We start from the raw sequence: 25000 nt of genomic DNA, 5'->3' as shown, positions 1-25000 counted from the left end.
TATTATATCATATATTATATTATATCATATATTATATTATATCATATCATATTATATTATATTATATATTACATTATATTGCATATGTGAGGTGGTGTTGTAAAGTTCCTGGCTTTAAGGGTATTGTGAAAGGTCTGGTTGGAGGCCTAATCTTCTGAGTTCTTTTACAGGACTAAGAAAAACTGAAGGACTGCTGCCATAAGTTTGTGAATCTGAGAGGGGAATATGTTGAATAAAATTATAAATAACTGATCCTCTCCATTTTCTTTTACCCACAGCCAGGAACTTTTCAGCCCCACACAATTGTATTCATATGTGTATGTTATATACATATAGATATATATGTTACACACATACAAACAAACACACACACATATCTAAGCTACCCTTTATCGGCTGTGGGTTTTGCACGCCACTAGGCTCAGACCACCGACTATACCACTGTTTTCCTACCCACTTTATGCACACGAGTGTGAATGTGGAGTTAAAAGGTTTGCCCCCCACCCCCACCCCCAATCACCTGGTTGCAGGTTTAGTAACACAGCATAGCAACGTGGGTAAATGATTTTCAACTATGGCCCCAGGCTGAGCAAAATCATGTCAGAGCATTTGGGAAACAGGAACTGAGAGATTGTCACGCATGTGCATGCCTTCGTGCCTACATACTTGTATATCTCTATGTAATCCTTTCTACTCTATAGGCACAAGGCCTGAAATTTGGGGGAGGGGGACAGTCGATTTCATCGACCCCAGTGTGTAACTGGTACTTATTTCATCAGCCCCGGAAAGATGATATATAAAATATATCAAAAACTTCATTAATGACTTTAGCTACAAAATAACTAAGTACGGAACACATAGGATATTAATTACATAATCTGTAGGTGGATACTGATCAATTATTGATCTAACCAATTGATTAGACTGGATACAATGACTATTGAAATGGTCCAAGGAATGATAAACAGATATTGTATTTTCTAGCAGACAAAATGAATTTTTCAGAGCAAAACTTACAACCAAAACTGATAGGTCAACATGACTTTGGAGGACCGAAAATTCCATTTGAAATGCAGCAGGATTTGGAAAGATAGTGGTGATCTTTCAAAGATAGTGACAATGTTCTAAAAACAGTGGTGATGGTTGAAAGATAGTGATGATGTTTACATTATAGAATACATTGACTTATATGCTAGAAAATATGGTAAACAATTTTTGAACAGTAACTTTTGGAAAACAGGATCTGAAAAACCATTCTCTAAAATGCAATAGTGAAGTTAACCAACGAAAGCTAAACAAGCAACTAATTGGCAAGTGAAACAACAACCACCACACAAAAAGCCTTAATTAAGCAACATTAAAGGCTAAACATGGTATTGCTTCCACACCTGTCCTATTTGCCAGATTTAGCACCTGTGGACTTCCATCTCTTCCCCAAGATGACAATGCAGCTCAAAGGTTATTGCTTTAACACTGTTGACAAGATCAAGAGCGAATCACAGAAGGTGCTCGACTAACTTACAGAAAACAACTTCCAGATTCCAAAAGTGACAGGAACACTGGGACTGGTGCATTGCTACACAAGGTCACTATTTCAAAGATGATGTTAAAACTTAGGTAAATACATTATCTTTTATTAAACATAATTAGTCCAAGAACTTTTTGATACCACCTTGTATATATATATATATGTGTGTAAATATATGTATATATACTACATTATATATATATATATATATACAAACAGACACAGATACACACACACACACAAACCCACATTCACATACCATCAGAAATATAGTAATAATCATGATAAATGTTTGTTCTTAATTTGATACTTAATTAAATTTTACCTTTCAAAAAAAAAATGAATACATAAAGAATAAATTTTTTTGAAAAAACAGAATGCACAGTGTTTCTTTTTCTTTACCTCTCTCTTTCTCTCCATATGTGTGTGTGTGTGTGTGTGTGTGTGTGTGTGTGTGTGTCTGTGTGTGTGTCTGTGTGTGTGTGTATGTGTGTGTGTATGTGTGTGTGTGCGTGTGCATATAAAGAATACTCTATTAATATAAAGTAAGTGAAATTACAATTTATAATTTGAAAAATCTTCATTAAAAAAAAATACTGATCAAACAAAAAAGGAAAGAAAGAAAGAAAGGACAAAAAAATTTATTATATTTGCAAATTCTAGAATTAAAACCATGAATTAGAGAGAGAATGAAATGGAATGGAATGAGATGTTTGGAGAACATCAATATACTGGCTGATTTTCTAGCAGCAGTGACCTTATTACTTAGGGCAGGTAATAATAATAATAACAATAATATTAATAATAATAATAATAAATTATAATAATAAATGATGATAATAATAATAAATAATAATAAATGATGATGATGATAATAATAATAATATTAATAATGATAATAATAACAATAATAATAATATTAATAATGATAATAATAACAATAATAAATAATAATAATAATAATATTAATAATGATAATAATAACAATAATAAATAATAATAATAATAATAATAATAATAATGACGATGATGATGATGAAGATAATAATAACAGCAATAATACAAACAATAACAATGATGATGATGATGATGATGATGATGATAATGGTCATAATAATATTAATAAATGATTAATGATATAAGAAAATGTTTAACCATCAATCTTGGAGGCCCCCCATAAAGGAGCATGAGTACTGCCTCCTCAGTGGATTGAAAAGTACAAAAAGAGACATAGGAGATGTAGAGACATGGTTGTGTGGTTAAGAAGCTTGCTTTGCAACCCTGTGGTTTCAAGTTCAGTCCCACTGCATGGCATCAGGGCAAGTGTCTTCTACTATAGACCTGGGCCAACCAATGCTTTGTAAGTGATTTTGGTAGATGGAAACTGTATGGAAACCTAGTGTGTGTGTGTATGAAAGAGAGAGAGAATGTGTGTATCTTTATGTCTGCGTTTTCCCCTCCCCACTGCCACTATCACTCAACAACCTGTGTCAATTTGTTTGCATCCCCTTGACTAAGCAGCTCAGCAAAAGAGATCAACAGAATAAGTACCAGACTATACTGGGGTTGGTTTATTTAACTAAATTCTTTCCAGGTACTGCCCCAGCATGGCTGCAGTCCAATGAATGAAAGAAATAAAAACAGAATATAAACCATTGGTATGAAATTAGCTTCTGTTTGATTGCTGAGGACTTTTTTTTTGTTTGTTGGTTGATTATTGTGGGGAGTGGGGGGGGGGGGGGAACATGCAAAGGGGAAGTTTATGAAACTGTATTCAGTAAAAGGATGTGCAATAAAAGATTAAGAACCCCCACTTCGATGCAATCACCATCCAATAAACCAACACATATTTACATAAAATTGACATGCAACACTATTAAACATCAGATGCACCATCAATCAACACATCACACAACTCCAATATAATCTAATATAAGAGCGACATACTTTGCATAATTATTACTGCAATGAAATAATAACACATACCATGCATAATCATCGTCTGACACTAAAGCACATAATAACACAACTCCACACAAACACATTAAAAGCACAACAACAATAACCACAATCAGAATCCTCGGAAGAGTAACACAACACAAATTCCTGTCTTTTGCACATTTTGATTTGAATACAACAAACAGAGCAAACATTAAAGTGACACCGGTTGCAACACAACAAAACACAAACACCATAACAAGCAAAACATCTTCAACAAACAACAGTTCTACTTCCACCCAACTTCCAAAAACAAAAACAAAAACAGTTTATTCAACATTGTGCTTTGAGAGATGGAGGTGAACCTGGTGGTACAATAGAAGCTATGATGATGATGATGATGATTTAAAATTTTGGCACACAGCCAGCATTTTCGTGACAGGGGTAAGTCAATTACATTGACCCCCCCCCCCCGCCCCACTCAGTACTCAACTGGTGCTTATATTACTGACCCCCTACAAAAGGATGAAAGGCAAGCTAACCTCAGCAGAACTTGAACCCAGAACATTAAGAATGGTAAGGATTCGACCAGATCACCACCTAATAATAGACCCCTCTTAAATATGAGACACCTCGACAGGTGCTCCTTATGCAGTAACAATAATCTTTTCTAATAAAGGCACAAAGCCTGAAATTTGGGAGACAAGGATGCATCGACCCCACTTGACTATTACTTATTTCATTGACCCCTCAGCCGAATTTGAACTCAGGACCTAAGGATGAACGAAATACCACTAAGCATTTTGCCCATCACACTAATGTTTCTGCCAGTTTGGTGCCTTCAATGATAATATCCACCAATAATAATAATAATAATAATAATAATAATAATAATAATAATAATAGCAAAAGGCTCTCATAAAAGTGCGATGGAATTGATAAATGAATGTCTTGAAAGGATTATTTATCAAACTATCTTTATCTTGAAATGTCTTCTCTTTTGAGTAAACGCCAAAGTTTCTGGAGCTCAGCGAATGTAAAGCCAAACCAGTTTTTGTACTGACAACTGACTTCATCGTTGTCAGTAATATAATTATAAACAGCAGCAATACCACCGCCGCCGCCGCCACCACCACCACCACCATCATCATCATCAACTGCAGCAGCATCAGTATCATCAGCATCAACTGCCAGCAGCATCTAAATCATATGCATATTTATCATAACCAACGACCACCTTCATTAAACCATCACCATCATCATCATCACCAGCAGTAACATCATCAAAGTCATCATCATCATCATGATCTACATTTGAAGTTGATGGAATGACAGAAACAGGTGAGAAACAAGCAAAGTAAGACACATAACCTCATAATACTCAAAGTATCTAAACAATTTTTTATACAATTCCTAAAAATGTTTAATTATAAAATTTGTGATAGGGATCAAAGGAATCCATAGGCAAAAAATGGTTGAGATCCACTGGTCTAGGGGAAGGAAAACCTGACAGAAAACCAGCCCAGCTTTAGGACCTGAAGGCTGGTCATTGGGCTAATCACTTGATACTGAAAAGATAATCTTCAAATTATAAACACTTGGAACACTCAGAATCTATCTTGGAGAGGCATTAGTTCTGAACCGGGAAAGAGGACGAGCTGCAACGTGATGAGTGAAAGCTGAAGAGGAAGCCCGGGGGCTGATTATGCTGGGTTTCTGAAAGAAGGAGGAATTGGAGAAGATAGAATAACACCTGGAGAAGAACTATCAACAAAGAAAAAGATAGGCAGGTAAATGGGGAACGTGGAACAAGGTGGGAATCACAGCCATTGACTGAGCAGCATGGAGAGAGAGAGGGGAGGGGGGATCCTTATGTGCCGCCTGACATGAAATAGAAAAAAGATGTACAGATGTGAGATCAACAGCTTGATAGATTTGGAAAAGGAATACTGGTCCCCCTGAAAAAAGCTTGGAAGGAATTTAAATTAATATTTCTCCAAATGGATTCTAAAGAATCCTAGAATTCTGTGAAAAAAAATTCCGAGATTCTGCAAGGTAGAGGATCTTTTTTGTAAAATTCAATGAAAATTTATCTCATGAAAAAAAAGGTTTTCATGATTCCAAAGTAATGTTAAATGATTTTTTTTTTATATATGTGAATAAATTCTCTAAAATCGTTTTTTGTTTTGTTTAAAATCTGATTAAAATACAGGTAAGGGTTCCACGATTTTTGAAAAATTATATAAGGGTTCCATGAGACAATAAGTCAAAGAACTACTGATGTTGGAAACAGTGCCCATGACCTCTGTAGGTCATCCTAGACATGCATGACCTTTGTAGGTCATCAGAGACTTATGAGAAAAGGAGATAGATGCAGTTAGATAGTTCAAAGGAACAGAGGCCATTGTAGGAGTATGCTAAAACATTTGTTTATGTTGTGTGACAGAATTATTCCAGATCATCATCATCATCATCATTTAACGTACGTTTTCCATGCTGGCATGGGTTGGACGGTTTGACTGCGGACTGGCAAGCCAGGAGGCTGCACCAGGCTCCAATCTGATCTGGCAAAGTTTCTACAGCTGGATGCCCTTCCTAACACCAACCACTTCGCGAGTGTAGTAGTGGGTGCTTTTATGTGCCACTGGCACAAGGGCCAATCAAGTAGTTCTGGCAACGACCATGCTCAAAATGTGTTTTTTACGTGCTACCTGCATGGGAGCCAGTCCAGGGGCACTGGCAACGATCACGCTCGAATGTTGTTTTTCACGTGCACCGGCACATGTGCCAGTAAGGCGACGCTGGCATATATGGAAGACAAATTGCTATAGTTATTGTGATGTAACTATTTTGCTATTATATTTATGTTGAAATACACAGACTTTGATTCAATTAATTCTGAAAATAATTAAGAGCTTGGTAAAATAATTTTGTCATAATTAAGCTGGTGTTTAAGACATAATAAATTAACTTGAAATTTTAATGGAAGGTTTAAAATGCAGATCTCTAGAAAATGGAAATTGTATTGTAAAACTATATGTGGTTTCAGGCAAGTTGCTATCAAAAGGGTTAAAGAGGATTATTCACTAATCTGAATTGATGGATTATCCCTGAAGAGGAAACTTAGACACTGGAATACAGAGTTGGATTAATGTTTATATACAGAATGATGAGCAAATATGTGTGTGTGTATATGTGCATATATACAATGAAAATTTTACACACACACATATATATATATATATATACATATAGATAGATAGACAGATATATCAAATTTTTGAAAATGCACAGTCACTCTCAAAAATATAGAGATAAATCACAAAGACACATATGCACGTGCGCGCACACACACACACACACACACACATGCACACACATACTTGAAATATAAGAGAACACTTGCAGTTCTAAACATTGGTTGTTGCAATCAATAAACCACATCACACAAACATAAGGACATATATTTTCATATTTACACATAAATATACACGCATACGTATATATATATACATGCATACATACATAGACAGATATAAATATATATACACACTTGGAAATATATGTGCATGTGTGCTTGCATGTATATGTATGAAAACAAATACACACAAAATTATACATATTCATATGTACACACACAGACATATACATATACACACACACACACACACACACACACACACACACACACACACACACACATATAAACCGCACACGCTAAGATAAACATATATATATATATATATATATATATAAATATATATATATATATATATATATATATATATACATATATATATATATATATATATATATAGATATATATAGATATATACACATATACACACGCGCACACACACACACACACACACACACACATCCACGCACAAGGTGATGGTACTCATCCTGGTGTGGGTCACGGTGAGTGGTGGGGTGTTGGCAAGGGCGGTAATAGATATGAAATGTAATTGATTAATTCCAATATTGGTTGCATAGCTTTTCTGGATGGTTCTGACACAGCGTTGACAAATTATGTTGTCTTGGAGGTGTGTACATTAAGCATCACCCACTCGATTATCTTGTCGACCAATACCATTGAAGAAGAATAATTGTGTAGAGATGGCACATGGGAGAGAGAGAGAGAGGGGTGGAGGGAGAGAGAAGTAGAGTTGAGTAGGGGGAGAGAGATGGTAGGGAGTGGGCAAAGATTTATATAACACACACACACACACACACACACACACATATATATATATATATATATAGAGAGAGAGAGAGAGAGAGAGAGACAGAGAGAGATGAATACATAGATACATACATACATAATTATATATATATATGTATGTATGTATGAATGTGTGTGTGTGTATATATATGTCTACGCATGTGTATATATGCATGTATATATATATATGTGTGCGTGTATGTATACATATGTGTAAACACACGCGCACACAAACACGCATACCTATGAGTATCTATAAATATCTATATAAATATATATGTGTGTATATATATATATATATATATATACACACACACATATATGAATATAAATATATATATGAATATATATATATATATATATACACACATACACACACACACACACACACACACACACACACACACACAAAGAGAAGGAAAGAGAGAGAGGTGAGGATGAAGACAGCTGTGTGTGTGTGTGTGTGTGTGTGTGAATGGGAGATCCGTGCCAGCTTTAGATATCAAGATAGAGAATTTAAAACCGCCGTTTTTAACCTCCCTCCCTCCCTCTCTCTCCCTTTCAGCAAAAACATCATCAGGGTTACCGCTACTGTTGTTTACTTGCATGCTGTTGTTTCTTCTACTAAAACCCGTTGTTGTTCTTGCTGCTGTTGTTGATCTAGTAATAGTTATAGTAGTATGTATGTATGTAGGTAGGTACGAATGTATGTCTGAGTCCTTGTGTGTCTGTTTGTGTGTGTGTGTGTGTGTGTGTGTGTGTGTGTGTGTGTGTGTGTGTGTGTGTGTGTGTGTGTGTATCGTGTTTTACAAAATTGGAAATCTTGACAAAATAGACAAATATTAAAATGTGACATTATATACAATGCTGCTTTTAACCTCTACAACCATCAAAACATTCCATCAGGTTACTTATATCTACTACATATTCTTGATGGTGGTGGTGGTGGTGGTGGTGGTGGTGGTGTATTATTAATATTAGTATTAGTAGTAATAATTGCTGTTGTTGTTGTTGTTGCTGCTAGTGTAAACAATTTTATGGAATGGAATAGAATATAGATGAAATATTAAAATGTCAGAATTTACAAAGCTGATCTGATTTTTATCCACCACCACCTCCTCTGCTATCAACACCACCACACCAATACCACTGTCACCACCACGACCACCACCACCACTGCCACCAACATCACCACCATCATCACCATAGGCAAGGAAAAAGAGGCAGTTGTTGTGGTTGTTGTTGGTTTAGGTGGTGGTGGTGGTGGTGGTCATGGTGGAGGTGGCAGAGTTTTTGGTGGCTTTTGTTATTTCTGTGGTTGTAATCAATTTTAAGAAATAATCTTTTACTTGTTTCAGGAATTCAACTACGCCCAGGCTGGAGCACTGCTTTAAATGCACTTTTAGTCAAACAAATCAACCCCAGTGCTCTTTTTTTTGTTTTTTTTTTAAAGCCTGGTACTTTTTCTCTCAGTTTCTTTTGCCAAACTGCTAAGTCATAACGGATATAAACAAATCAACACCAACTGCCAAGCTGTGGTGAGAGACAAACACAGACATGTGATGGGATTCTTTCAGTTTCCATCAACCAAATCCACTCACAAGGTTTTGGTCATCTCGAGGCTATAGTAAAAGACTTTTGCCCAAAGTTCCGTGCAGTGAGACTGAACCCAGAACCATTTGGTTGGGAAGCAAATTCCTCACCACACAAAACTCTGTGTGTGTATGTGCACACACATGCATGTTAGTGTGTGTGTATTAGTGTGTGTATATGTTAGTGTGTATGTATATATTAGTGTTTGTGTGTATATTAGTGTGTTTATGTGTATATTAGGTGTGTGTGTAACAAACAAAAATAATCCAGGGCAAGTTATATAGTAGATATTTAGATAAAATGTGTCTTATAAATGAAAGCACATTGTTAAGGTGCTGCACTCACAGTTACTAGATTGTGGTTTCAATTCCCAGACAGGGCAGTGTGTTGTGTTCTTCAGCAAAACGCTTCACTTTTACATTGTTCCAGTCTTCCTCTCAATCAGGGAGGGAAGGCTAGCCTGCTCGCCTTCCCAGTGGTGTGGCATCATTCAAAGGCTAAGACAGTACAAAGCGCACTGCGACCAGCAATGTGTAACAACACCTGATAGTCTTGTCAGTCACGTGGTTATATAATGACTCATGAAATAATCTCAGAACTAATTAAAACAACCTTAAAAGAAGTTAAAATAAACTCAGAACAAATTAAATCTGCTTTGCAAATTAATTAGTACCATCAGCCATTACAGATGATGATGATGATGATGATGATGATGATGATGATGAACCATATTTCAGATATTTTTATTCAACAAGTTATAAATTACAGTTAAATTCTGACTGGCAACATTTCTTGAACAATTATCAAAACATCTTACACGGGTTCACAGGATTCATCTGTTTTAGAAATAGAAAACAGTCATTCAGACTCTAAATACTAACTTCAATGGTACTATTTAATTAAAAAAACAAAACAAAAAAAAAAGATATAATTTGCTCTGAGTTTATTTAAACTTCTTTCAACGTTGTTTAATTGCTTTTGAGATTATTTAAATATTTAGATAAAACACATCTAAGATTTGAATTGTTTCATTCATTTCAAATCTGAATTCATTTCATCATTTGAATTAGGTTTAGGATATCACATTTACTGATGGACGACTAAAGTCACTCTCTAAAAAGATCATCATCATCATCATCTGGTCAAGTAACATGCCCAAACCAATAAAATATATGTTTCAATGTTGTAATTATTATTGTTATTATTATTCAGGTCACTGCTTGGAATCGAGCTCGGAATCTCTTAACCACTATGCCATATGCCCATGGGCAATTATGAAGTGAATATTTAGGGCTTATAAATCTAATACTTTCCTATCCTTCCTTAATACCAGTTCCCATATGCTGCTCATATCTGCACTTGGTCTGCTTAGGAGGTTGTTGTGTCCTAGCATATGTGCTGCTGCTTTTAGTTTTCGTATTTTCCAATGGTGTTCTCAGTCTATTATTTTAACTTCATCCCACAGGGAAGGTGGTCTCCAATTTTTCCATACATGATCAGCTATACCCAATTTATCAATATCTCCTCATGTCACAGATGTTCCTCTACCCTTATTTTGAGTTGGTGACATGTTTCGCCTTTGTATAACCTACCACAGCTGCATGGGATGGAGTACATGAAGTCTTTGGTCATATTCTCTTCTATTGGTGGTTTTACCCAAAGGAGATACTTGCAAAGTGTTGTATTATTCTTGAATACTGTCCTGATGTCATATGGGCCACATATCTTTTGTATCTTTTCGGAGAGGCCTTTCACATAGGGTATATCAGCCGAAATGTTGTGTTGACGACAAACGAGATGAGGACAAATATCCGTCAAATGTAAATAACGTAAATAATGTACACAATTCCTCATCTCTTCAATATAGAACTGTAAACTACAGCAAGTCATCTTCATAGTGGAAATGATTGTAAAGGAGCTACTATATACAACAACAGTAACAGAGGTTTTATATTTCCAAAACGGAGGATTCCTATAAATCCATGGAAGACGCTTTGATAAATTTCCAAGAAATGTTGCCAGTTGAGATTAAACTGTAATTTATAACTCATTTAATAAATATATAAATAATAAATAAATGATGCAATAAATAAATAAAGTCAATTTGATGATACTATTTAATTAGAAAAGGATTTAATTTGCTCCGAGTTTATTTTAATTTCTTTCAAGGTTATTCTGATTAGTTTTGAGATTATTTTAATTAGTTTTGAGGTTATTTTAATTAATTTCTAGGTTATTTTAGTTTGCTCTTTGTCTATTTTAATTTGTTTCAAGTTTAATTTGCTTAATCATCATCACCGTTATTGTTTTACTGTCAACTTTTCATGTTTGCATGGGTTGGAGGGAATTTGTTGGTGCAAACTACGTTGAAGAGAGTGAGGGTTAGCGACAGGAAAGGCACTTCCTTTCGTTTGTTTCCAAGCAAGATATTATTCAGCTCACAATTGTAAGACTGTCAGTTCAATACCTGACAGTGTATTGTGTCCTTAAGCAAGGCACTTCATTTCCTATTGCTCCAGTCCACTCACCTGGCAAAAATGCGCAGTACCTGTAATTCAAAAGGGGCCAGCCTTGTCACACTCTGTGTCAAGCTGAATCTCCCCGAGAACTACGTTAAGGGTACACGTGTCTGTGGAGTGCTCAGCCACTTGCACGTTAATTTCACGAGCAGGCTGTTCCATTGATCGGATCAACTGGAACCCTCCTCGTCATCATAACCAACGTAGTGCCAGAAGTGTGTTGGAGTGAAACCTGGTATAATACAGAATAGTGTTGTATAACGTTGTAGTGTGGTTAAGTAGTGGAACGGAGTGCAATGTAAGTGTAGCACTGTTTTAGTGCGGTTTAGTGCCACAGAAGTGTAGGTCAGATGAAACATCAGATCTCTGCTGCATTTGATTCAGCAATTGTTACTTCGGAAACAGAGCACTATGCTTAAATAAAATGCTGTTGCAGAGATAAATTACTACAACTGCTACTGCTGCTACTACTACTACTACTACTACTAGGAGGTGATGGTTGTATAACCAATGGTGGTGGTGGTGGTGGTGGTGATGTATAGTAGTTTTAGTGGTTAAAAACTAGTGTTGGTTTTAAGTAGAGTTAAGAGTGTGGAAAACACAATCAGGATAATGGTGCATTTAAAAAGGATGGGAGAGACAGTGGGAGGGAAGCGATGGGAGCAGGTGTGGTGGGGAAGAAGTATGTATAAACAGGAGATAAAGTAAAAGAATTTATGAGTAATTGGCTCAGCAGCTTTCTTTAGTTTTAAGTGCAGTCAAAAGCCAAACAACAACAACAACAATAACAAAAATAGCATGGTTCATAGGAGATATTGAATCTTACCATTTACATCTTGTCGCTTTTGCAACATTAGAATTTAAAGTATCAGAACATTTTTCCATAGCTATATTAAGCTGTTTCCTTTCACACACGAAACAGAATTACACACATACATACGTGTGCATATATATATATATATATATATATATGTATGTATGTGGGGGGGGGGGGGGTAAAAACAAAGAAAGGAGAAGAATCGGTATAGCAGAAGTGCAGTTCCAGTTTTTCTTTCAAAAATGACTGGCAAGTTAAAAATGGCTGGATCTCCAGAGTGGGGGGGGGGAGATGGATGATGGAAGGATGGGTGGATAAATGGGGTGGGTGGGTGTTTGGATGGATAGATGGATGGGGAGGGTCGGTAACTATGTGGGAAGATGGGTGGGTGCGGAAAGAAAAGATAGAGGGATTGGTTTGATGGATGGAAGTTTTGATGCTTAAGTAGTAAGATGGGTAGGTAACCGGGTGGATAGGAGGACGAATGGGTGGGTGGATGGGGGAGGAAAGGTTAGAGGATTGGTTGATTCAATGGGCAGACAGACAGACAGACTTATAGATGGATGGGCAGACGGATGGATGATTAGATGAATGACTAACGGGATGAATCACTGCCTAGATGGTTTGATTGATGGGCAGATAAATGACTGACTGTCTGTCTGTCAGTCAGTCAGTCAGTCTGAGTGGGTGAGTGGAAGGATGTATGGATAGATAGGTGAATGGGTGGCTCACTAGATGGATGGAAGCATGGATGGATGGGCGAGGGAAGAGAGGAAGAGATAGAGGGCTGATTGGTTACAAGGAAAGAGAATGTGAGAGAGAGTGTGAGAGAGAGAGAGCGTGAGAAAGAGAGTGTGAGAAAGAGAGTGTGCAAGTGAGAGTGAGAGATGGATGGACTGACAGACAGACAGATTGATGGATAAGTGAGTAGCTGAATGAATCACTGGATAAATGATTTGATTGATAGATGGATAAATGGATGTTTGTATATCTGTCTGTCCGTCCATCCATTCATCTGAATGGATGGATGGAGGGCCAAGATGAAATGGCTGGTTGGAAAAATGGCCGAGCTAGTTTACGAAACCAGTGCATCACATTGGAGAGATTTCATCCGTTTATCATTTGCATTGATTCAATTTTGTACATGAACAACATTTACAATTTAAATTTAGATATGAAATAATCTCACAATCAGATCAATATATTTAAGTGTTTTAGCGTAGAAAATTCAATCAAATAATGACAGTCAGTTAGCACTGTAGAAACCTTAGCGTGACCTCGGTGTGACCCGTGCTTTTTCAAAATGCTCTCAGAACACCTAAAGTGATTCTAAAAGAAAAAGGACATTTTTCTCTACGTGTGTGTGTTGCTCCGGAGGTCACTGGAGATTTTCTGATCACTTCTGAAGGAAACAATAACTATGGCTACCACTGTTGCCACTACTACTACTACTACTACTACTATGATTATTACAAGCTCTTTTCTTCCTCCTCCTCCTCCTCTACCTTCTTTCTTTGCTCCTCTCACAGCCCCTTGACAGCTATAGCTGTTACATGGTTTAAAAGGCTTTCAGTGGAAAGTGGAAAAGAAAACTGAAATGATTGAAGCATTTAAGGGGATGTTTGTCCATAACATATAAGAACGACTGGAGTTGAAAGAGAGAAGGAAGAAAGAGAGGGAAAGAGGCTGGAGAAGGAAAGTAAGAAGACTGAAACATAACAACAATACATAACAGAGTGACTGTAGAGAGGGAGAGTATAGTGATGTATGGCAAGGAGTGATATAAAGTGTTAGTACTTCTTTTTTGAAATAAAAGAGAGACAAGTGAAATAAAAGAGATAGAAGACCAGTGAGAGGTCTAGGAGAGTGGAAACAATATTACTAATGGTAGGAGAAGAGAAATATGGGGGAATTGGAAGAGCCAGACTAGAAGTGGCACAAGAGCAGCCTGCTCTGTGAAACAGAAGCCATTATAGATGTGGTAGAAAGGGCGGAGAGAAGAGATGGCAGATTTGCTAAGCAGCTCTAAAGAAGACAGAGAGAGTGAGGTCTGAGGGAAATTTGGTTGTTGTTTCTTTTAGTAGGTCAAGCATTCCAACCAATTGATACAGCTTTGTTCAATTAGAGTCAATGTGAAAACAGAACACCAACAATGATGACAACACAGAGGTGATGACAACAACGATGATGACAACACAACAGTGATGACAACACAACAGCAATAACAACACAACAGCAATGACAACACAATGATGATGAGAGTGACGGCGGCAAGAACAGAGATAATGATAACTACATCTGGAGACACTATTTCAGGCCTGGCCAACTCCAATTACATCGCGGGCCATTTTAATCACAGAAAGTTTTGAGGGCCACTTGTATACTTTATGCACTAATAGTCACTACTGACAGAATTGAAAGCATTTTGCTTTCTCATGCTGTTATTACAATAAATACAATTATTACAATAATGAAGGAATGATCGTTCATTCAACATGAAATATTATCATCACAAAAACAGTAGTATCTTTCTTTTTTACTTTTCTTTACAATCTTTAACATTTGATAAAATTTTTTAAATGTTTGTTTAAATAAACCCATTTCACAAAAGCATCAAGCAGGCTGCAAGATAAAAGTCTGCAGGCCACATGCAACCCGAGGGCCTTGAGTTGGCCAGCCCTGCACTAAACCATCTTAAAAACGAATGCCCATACTGAGCAAGTTGGGTTTCTGCAGGATTCTTTTATGGCAGTTCCTTTATTATTTTGGGGTTCTTTTTGTAATGTCGGTGGAGATAAATGTTTGGCACTTACCGATGTCTAGTTTCAACAACTGTGGAAGAGAATGTTGTATTCCTTGGCAGTTGCAATGTATGCACCACAGCTTCATTTTCTTCCTCCAGATTCAGACTGTGTTCGCTTACCTCTGCTTCACAAGCTATGACAGTGCCATCGGTGAAGATGGTGAGGATCTTCTTGCTCTGTTCTAAATAATGAATGTCCAGTGGACTGCACACTGGTTCGACAGTCAACATTATCTGTTGGATACAGAGCAAACTCTCAGGGCTGAAATGAGAGAGAAGAGAGGAAAAAACAGGGTTGTCAGGACGGAGATGGAAAAAGGGAGAAAATGTCAGAGAGAGCAGAGGAGTGAGAGAAAGTGTGAAGGGAAGCAGAAGGGGTGGAGTGTGCAAGAAAAAGAGAGAGTATAAGCAGAGAGAAATTGTTATAAAGCAAGACCAGAAAGTGTGTTAAATCTTTGACAAATGCATCTACATTCTGTGCTTGTCCTTCTATCATACTTCAGCCTCTCGACACCTGGCATAAAGTCACCTCAACCCCGCCACCGCCACACACACACACATATTATTCCTAATAATAGGGTTTCAATTTTTTCCACAAGGGCAGCAATTTGGGGGGAGGGGATGAGTAGAAAAACACTCATGCCAGTGCCACGTGAGAGCTACCAGCCCATTCTGCAAAGTGGTTGGCATTAGGAAGGGCTTCCAGCTGTAGAAAACCCTAACCCTAACCAGACTGGAGCCCAGTGCAGTTCTCCAGTTTGTCAGCTCTGGTCAAACCATCCAGATGAGGATGAGGAGGATGATGAGGATGATGAGGAGGATGGCAGACAAAACTGTTTCCATATACCAAATTCACCCACAAAGAATTGGTCAGACCAGAGCCAGAGTAGAAGACATTTGCCCAAGGTGCCGTGCAGTGAGATTGAACCCAAAATCCCACGGTTGCAAAGCAATCTTCTTAAACACACAGCAATCCTGTATTTATCATACTGAAGCATAATTAAACGCTTAACACTTTCACGTCCATATATCAGTTGATCTATCAACACTGCTTAAGTTTCAGTTAATTTATTAAAATAATTAATAATTTGGCGAGATTTACTAAAGTAACTAACTTCTTATTAAATTAATTAACTTTTGAGATTTCCAACACAAAATGATATTAAATATTAAAAGTAGCAATTTGAATCAGGAAAGAGAAATAGGCTGTCATTAGATCTGTTTATCTTTTCCATTTCACACTGACGCTTATAACGTTTAACATTTCCTTTAATTACAACAGGTTAGAAACATAACATTAACCACAGATTCTTACATAAAACCGTCTCTTATTTCTTTCTGTCGTTGAACTCTGGTCATGCTGGAGCACCATCCTTGAAGGGTTTAGTTTAAAAAAATATATATACCAGCTCAAGTACATGTTTTAAGCCTGGTACTTATTCTGTCAGTCTTTTTTGTTCAATTGCTAAGTTACCAGGCCATAGATAAATGAACACTGGTTGTTAAGCAGAGGTGGGGAAACACATACACACACAAATACTAATAACTTGGTACAAGTAGAAAGATATATTTTTTCAACACATAAATACTGATAGAACAGCATATATATATATATATACACATATATATATATATATATATATATATATATATATATATATAATTTTTCATAGGAAACTATGTAATCGTTACCAATATAGCAGGAGATTTCACTGCAAAAAAATCTAAATTAGACTCCTTTTTTGTTTGATTTGTTTGTTTGTTCTAAAAGATTATTCCCTGAAGACATGTATGGCAACTTATATGTTTGACTTAAACTTGACAGTCAAATATAGCTTTATACAGAAATGTTGACATAGGAATAAATTACATTAATAATGGATATTAGAGTCAAATCTCTCTCTTAAATTTAAAAATTTAAAACTTTGGTTATATATATATATATATATATATATATATAGCATAAAATCTTTACAGAGCAGAAAAATCTGCTAGCAACCAGCCATGAGAATTGAACTCACATCCCTTTGATTTCCAGTCAAGTGCTTGTTTTCATATTCAGTTATAACAAAAACTATTTTACATTAATCTGATGGGGTACTTAAGACTTTTGTAGAATACAAATTTATTATTCTTAGACAAGAATGTTGTTGATAGTGACTTTGAAGTTTTGGCCAGTTAAGCTATTGTCAAACAGTGGCTCAACTGGCTTTTTTATATATAAACAATCTTCTTTATACATATATATATATATATATACATACACACACATAGACATATATACATACATACACACATGTCTGTATGTGTGTGTGTGTATATATATATATATATATATATATATATATATATATATTCTTTCTGTGTATTGAATCTGTGATAGGTGGGCGAGAAACAACTTAAATTTCTGATAGCACAGTGTATAGATATTGAGTCGACCACATGTTCAGATTCTTTAAACCTCTCATCAGAAATTGTTTAATTCCACTGCCATGATGTTGAGATATAAAAAAAAATTTTTAAAAAACAGCTCATAATTATACAGAAAATGTGTCTTGGATCTCAGGAGGATGTGCCAAATTTGCATATTAGTGTTATAGAAAATGCTTCTTAGCACTCACAAACATAATCTTATAAAAATAAACACACACACACACACTGTGAGAATTTCAAAAGCCAATATAAAAAAAAAAATTTCTGTTTAAAATGTACATAGCCTTTCCTGTGGAATGGAACAGAGGGAATATCAAACTCATAGCAATTTCAAGAAGCAATGGATTAGAAGTATTAGTACAGTGTGGACAAAATGCCTTGCAGAATTTAACTATAGCTCTTTACGTTGTGAGTTCAAGTTCGATGCAAGTTAGTTTTGCTTTTCTTCCACCCAAGGCAGTGAAATCAAAGCACAGTTATGTACGGAAGTTCTTTGACTATTTTATGAAGTGGGAAACCTTTATTATAGCCTGACAGGTGAAAATATTAATCTTCTCTTTTACATATTATTGGTTTCAGTGATTAGGTGATTAGACTGTGGCCATGTTGGAGCACCACTTTGAAGAGTTTAATTCAAACAGATCAATCCCAGAGCTAACTTTTTTAAAAAAGTCTAGTACTTATTGTGTCAGTCTCTTTTGCTGAAGTGCTGGGTTAAAGAGACATAAACAAACCATTAACTATATACATGTCTATGTGTCTATGTATATTCATATATATAAGTCTATATACTTATATATATATATATATATATAGTTTCCATCTACCAAATCCATTCACATGACATTGGTCAGCCCAGTGCTATATTACAAAAAACACTCACCCAATGCATCACAAAGTGGAATTGATCCTGAAACCATTTGGCTGCAAAGCAAGTTTCTTAACCACACAGTCATGTGCCTGCACCTATCATTTATTGCTTTTTTTTTTCTTTTTGTCTTTGTTTCCGAAAGCTGAAAGTTGTTACAAGAGTACAAAAGCAGGAGAAGCATGCAGGAATTCTCTTTTACAATTGGTTATTGATTTCCAAGTATTGATTTTTGTTTTTGCTTTCTTTTAAGGTGCTGACTTGGCAGAAATAGTCTCCAGCTCCAAACTAAGACTCTTTCTGTATAGACTTGCATTCCTTGATATTCTGATTTCAAAATCCTCACCTAAAAACCAACTCAGCTTTTCGTCCTTATGGCGAAGGGGACAAAGATCCAATCATCAGACATAACAGTATCGTGTCATGGAATGCGACTGATTCAATCAACTCTAATATCTACAGAATTACACCAAAGTAAGCAATCAATAATAATTCCTTTTGACCAAGCACACAAGGTCAATTTCATCAATTAGTTTTAATTATACAGTGTTAATTACAGAACAACCTACAGCAATGAACTCTACCTCCACTTAGTAACTATTTGCTGTATGATGGCCTTAACTACTTGAGTTTAATTCTAAATGAATATAAGTCAACTTGTAAAATTTTCAAAAATTACTTTCTATATTAAATGGCTTCAAACGATAAATGACTCGGTCTTGTTGCAACAGGTTAATTGCTTTTTTGTTTTAATTTTGTTTTTATGGTTTTCTTTTACTTTTCTTCTTTTCATTGCATTTTATTTTAATTTTATTTAAAAAATTTTTTATTTTTAACTACTTTACTACATCGGCTATTTTGTGGACTCGATAGTAGACATAAACCGGCAAACTTTTACTGAATGTCTGCAAACTTTCCAATTTGATTCCAGACATTTAATGCAATATTACCGTTCAGTTTCCTCTAAATGTCGATTTTTTCCAACTTTAAATGCTTAAGACGTGGAACAGAAGCAGAAACATTTCAAGAATGGTTATTGAAGCATACTTAATTTCACAATTGGGAATGAATGTGCTTTCTAGAACAGCAGGGAATGTTATAGTTTTTGTCTGGTTTCTTTATTTATTGTCTTTTTATATTGTCTTATGCTACATTTTTTCTTTCTCATTTTCTCTCCCACCCCACCCACCTCCCTCTGTCTCCATACATTAACAAAGAAAACCACATTTGATTGTATTAACGAGGTGTTGCAAAACCAATAGAAAGGTCCACAGTTCATACCACATCAACGGCACTGCACCTACACACCCACACCTTAATTCGTACATGGCTCAGACCATCTGGCTGTATATAGATACTGAGGTAAGAGAAAGGAAGGACTCATTGAAATTGTTGCTAGTGGGAGTATCATATAATTAATGAGTGTTTCATTAATATCATCATCATCATCATCATTGCTTTTACATTGCCATGCTGGTATGAGATGGACAGGTCTTTTTCAAGGTCAGGTTCCTTCCTGATACCAACTCTTCTAGTTTCCTCAGACAACAAATGGTGGTGCTCCAGCATGGCCACAGCTTGTGAGCTGAAACTAGTTCAATTCAATTCAACATGCAAAAATTTCATTGCTGACATCAAATCCTACCATGACTGTCACTAAGAGAGTAACAGTCACTTCTAGGTTGTGTTTACAAGAAAACCAAACCAATGAGAGAAGCATCTATGTGGTCACTTGATATGCAAAAATAGCAGTGAAATCTCCCTCAGATCACACCTACTAACGATTTGTTGAACAATGTAATTATGTATTTGCAGATATACAAAAAGGCAGTGTGGTCATGGCTGGGAAGCCTTTGGAGCTAAACAAAAACAGCAGCAAGATAGCCTTCATGTGGAATCCTTTTAATCTAATGGTCACACACACACACACACACACAGAATAATAGATAGATATATGCACACACAATAAGTAAGCAAACACACACATACATGAAGACACAAACGCATACAAACAAACAAATGAACACGCACACACAGAGGAAAACAAATATACATGCCCACACAAACAAATAAGTAAACACACACACACACACAAAAACACACACTCAGACACACACATACATAAATGCATACACATGCAGACACACACACACACATACACACACAATGTTAAGCAATTAGTAAGAAGACCAGACTTATCAAAGGTCATCAATCTCTGGAAAAATTAAGAAAAAAGTAATAGAAATGGTAAATTATTTTAACAGATCCGTGATTATGATTCTAATGAGTAGAGACACAGTTGTGTGCTTTAATTAATTTGGTGTCTAATGAAGGCTTTTGGAGGGCTTCAGTTGAAACATCTCAATATACATACAAACATATATCTACATATATACATTTACAAATATATATATATATATATATATATATACATATATCCATTTTACACATATATACATATATATATATGTATTATATATATACACAGACACACACACACATATATACATCCATACACGCATGCACATATGTAAATACATATATATATATATATGTGATATACATATATACATACACACATGCACACATATGCACATACAAGCACACATACACACACACACACACATATATACACATACACATACACATATATACAAACACACACACACACACACAGATATATGCACAGACAAACTTATACATAAGTATATTTATTATAACTTCATTTGTTTATTGGTTTTGTGTGGCTGTTTTTGTTTCCTATACCAGACAAGATTGGACAAATTCTTTATTTTGAGGCAATATTTTTACAGCTGGATGTTCTTCCTGTCACCAACCTTTTCCTGTTTTACAAGTAAGGAAATCATTATTTCACTACTTCAAGAGAGTAAGCAATGTTCACCTGGAAGGTAAATACACGACCACTTTTTACACTCAGAACATCTCATATAAGAAATAAAAGAATCAAAAATGTTAACTTTCATTCAAACATGTGTATATGCACAAACATAAGAATATATACACATACACATGCATACAGGCTCACATACACACACAATGTGTTTCTACGTAGTTTCCTGTTAGAGGAGGGAAACCACTAATATATTGGTGAACCCAAAACAATTGAGATCCTAAAAAAACCAAGGTGCCATGTAAAAAAGTATTGGGTGAATGCTGCTGTCACATAAAAGGCACCTATGTCAGTGCCACACAAAAAGCACCCAGTACACTTTGTAAAGTGGTTGGCATGTTAGGAAGGGCATCCAGCTGTAGAAACCAGGCCAAAGCAGGCTTTGGAACTTGGTGTGGCCACTGGCCTTGCTATTTCCTGTCAAGCCATCCGACCCATGCCAGAATAGAAAAACAGACATGAAATGTTGTTGATGATGATGATGATGATGAGGCCAATAACAGAAGATAATTTCACAGCAAGACTGAACCTAAATCCAAACAGCTCCACCACAAAAAAAGGGTGGGTATACGCGTGTGTGCAGCCTACATCAAACAGCCCAATGAAAGCAAAGAAGACCAAAACTTCAAAGTCACTGTCAACACTATTCTAGTTAAACAATAATAAATTTTGTTTTTGTCGATTAGGTAGGCATAATTCACTCCTACCTTTCAATCTCAGTATTTAAGCTATGCATAGTATTGCTGTAGTACACATGCTGCATACATTCCTACAACAACGTTTTTTTTATGTACTATAAAAGCAGAAGTAATTCTGCCTTCAACTCAAGTCACACGCCTGTGTTTCGCATATTTTTTTGTGTTTTACAACATAAAGGTCACCAACTGCCTACCCTGAGTAATTACTGATGGCACAACAGTCAAGGATATATACAGTCATACATGAAGTACATCTGTGATCTTTTGGACATATTTCATGAATAGAGTTTCAGGTAGAAGCCTTTGCTGAAGTCCACTTGTTATTACTTTCATTTAACACCAATGGTTTGCTGGCCAAAGTTAATCACAAGAGAGACGATGTTGCGTATCACAATGTGAGTGTAAGAGACTGTACAGAGCAGTCTTCCTTAAAAAAATCCAGCAGCTCAGACAACATCGTCATAATCTACCTTAACCCTTTTGATACCAACCCAGCTGAAATCACCTCTGGCTCTGTAGTATAAATGTCTTGTTTTCATAAGTTCTGAATTAAAATCTTCCACCAAACCTTAGTCACAATTTATGTTCCTAACACTAGCTGAATGATAACTAAGTTATTTTACTAAATTATTTGTCATATTTAAAATTAATCGAAAGAAACGCAGAGCATCTCAAAATAAATACAGTAATGAAAGGGTTAATCTACAATTAAATTGCTTATCTTGTGTGAAAATAAATTAGAATAAATTCTTATTATTACTAGGAGGAGGAAGAGGAGGAGTAGGAGGAGAGCTGGGAGATTCGTAAGTAATTTAAAAGGACACACATTCATTCATCAATTATTGTCCATTTTTCCATACCAGCATTGGTTAGATGGGGAGTTATCTGGGACAGAATTATTTCATGGTAGAATGGTCTTCCTGTTCTGTCACCAACACTTAATGGTTTTTGTTTTTTTACTTTTTTTTTTTTTTTTGACTCCAGAGGATTTGGGAAATGAAGAGTCGTCAGTCATACTGTGAACAAGGAACGTCAACATCACTGCTTCACATGAACAACGGGTTGTGGCTAGAGTACATCACCCTCTGATGAGGATAGACACGACAACTACACATAAATATTAGCGGTCTGACATAGTCGGCAGTTCATAGTTTGGTCTTCGAGGTCCAGGTACAGTTTACAGTTCGAATTGGTGTGTTGGAAACATTGATTGTTGGTTCGGAAAAGATTGTTGGTTCGTTACATGTTATACACACACATGCACACACAAACAAACAGAGAGACACGTATATGCATGTATACACATGTGCACATGTATAGTTTCATGTGTATGCAAGCATGTGTGCATGTGTGTGTGTACACATTATACAAAATTATATACATACACAGATAATTATATATATGTACATATATTTATATATATATGTGGATATATGATTACATATTGCATGAATTAGCTGGCTATTCAATAAAACTGTTTGAAGATGTCCACATTTCAACATTATATTCAAGATCAAAAAAGAGATAAACACAACAAATTACAGTCTATATGTGTATATATGTGTGTGTGTGTGTGTGTGTGTGTGTTTGTGTGTGTTCATGTGTGTATGTGTGTGCATATCTATGTACTAACAAATTATGCATTTCTATGCATGTATATATATATTTATATGTGTGTGTATATATATATTTATATGTGTGTGTGTGTGTGTATATATATATATATATATATATATTTCTGTAGCATATACACAAAACCATTTACAAGTCATACATCCATATCTACATAAAAACATATTTGTGCATGTGTGTGTGTGTGTGTGTCTGTGTGTGAATATGTATACACATGATCATATTTAGAGGGGAAGAGAGATAGACACACACACACACACACACACACACATATATACACACATGCATACAGATATACACACAAAAACAGATATACAAACACACATACATACATGCATACATACATATATGTACATATAAACACACACACATACATACACATATGTACAAACATACACATATGCAGATTTATGTGTATATAAGAGCATGTGTGGGGGGGGGGGTGATACAGGCTTGGTTTTGTCGTTAAGAAGTTCACTTCCTAATGACATCAGAGTATCAGGTTCAATCCCACAGCACAGCACTCAGAGGCAAATGTCTTCTAATATAGCCCTAGGCTGACCATTGTTTTGCAAAAGGCCCTGGTAGACAGAAACGTAACAAATCAAGCCATACAGACATTCGTTGGTTTGTTTTACATCTTCTTTCCCATGTTTGCATGGGTTGGGGAGAACCTGTTACTTTGAAGCATTGTTTTACAGCCAGAGCCCTTCCTGATGCTTACTCTGACCTGTGTTTACAAAATAAGAATCTCTTATTCTATACAGATTTAGGGGCCTGGAGTAAGAGGACTAATTGATGACTTCGTGAACCTGTTGGTGCTGGGGCCATGCAAAATGCACCTGGTACACTCTGTAAAGCAATTAGCATTAGAAACTGAGCAAAAACAGGCAACGGAACTTGGTACAGCTCCTGTCAAACTGTTCAACTCATGCCAAATGAAGAGATGAGATGCTTTTGCTAATTAAAAAGCACTCAGCCCACTGTGCTGGGTGGTTGGTGTTAGGAAGGGCATTCAGCCATAAAAAAACCCTG

The 25000-nt window shown here is 35.9% G+C and overlaps 1 protein-coding gene across 2 annotated transcripts in view; it reads right to left on the bottom strand.

The window, feature by feature from the left end:
• Positions 1-25000, bottom strand: part of LOC106878164 (leucine-rich repeat serine/threonine-protein kinase 1) — a 110866-nt gene that overhangs the window by 30179 nt on the left and 55687 nt on the right. For both annotated transcript variants that reach the window (XM_089363883.1, XM_089363882.1), the window contains exon 32: positions 15434-15685. In XM_089363883.1, the coding sequence (XP_089220009.1) occupies positions 15434-15685 (252 nt within the window). The remainder of the gene's footprint in view (positions 1-15433; positions 15686-25000) is intronic.

Source organism: Octopus bimaculoides, chromosome 15 (assembly GCF_046866305.1).
Source record: "Octopus bimaculoides isolate indiv1 chromosome 15, ASM4686630v1, whole genome shotgun sequence".
Classification (NCBI taxonomy): domain Eukaryota; kingdom Metazoa; phylum Mollusca; class Cephalopoda; order Octopoda; family Octopodidae; genus Octopus; species Octopus bimaculoides.
The sequence above is the reverse complement of the archived record's forward strand: the minus strand, read 5'-3'. Positions and strand labels throughout refer to the sequence as shown.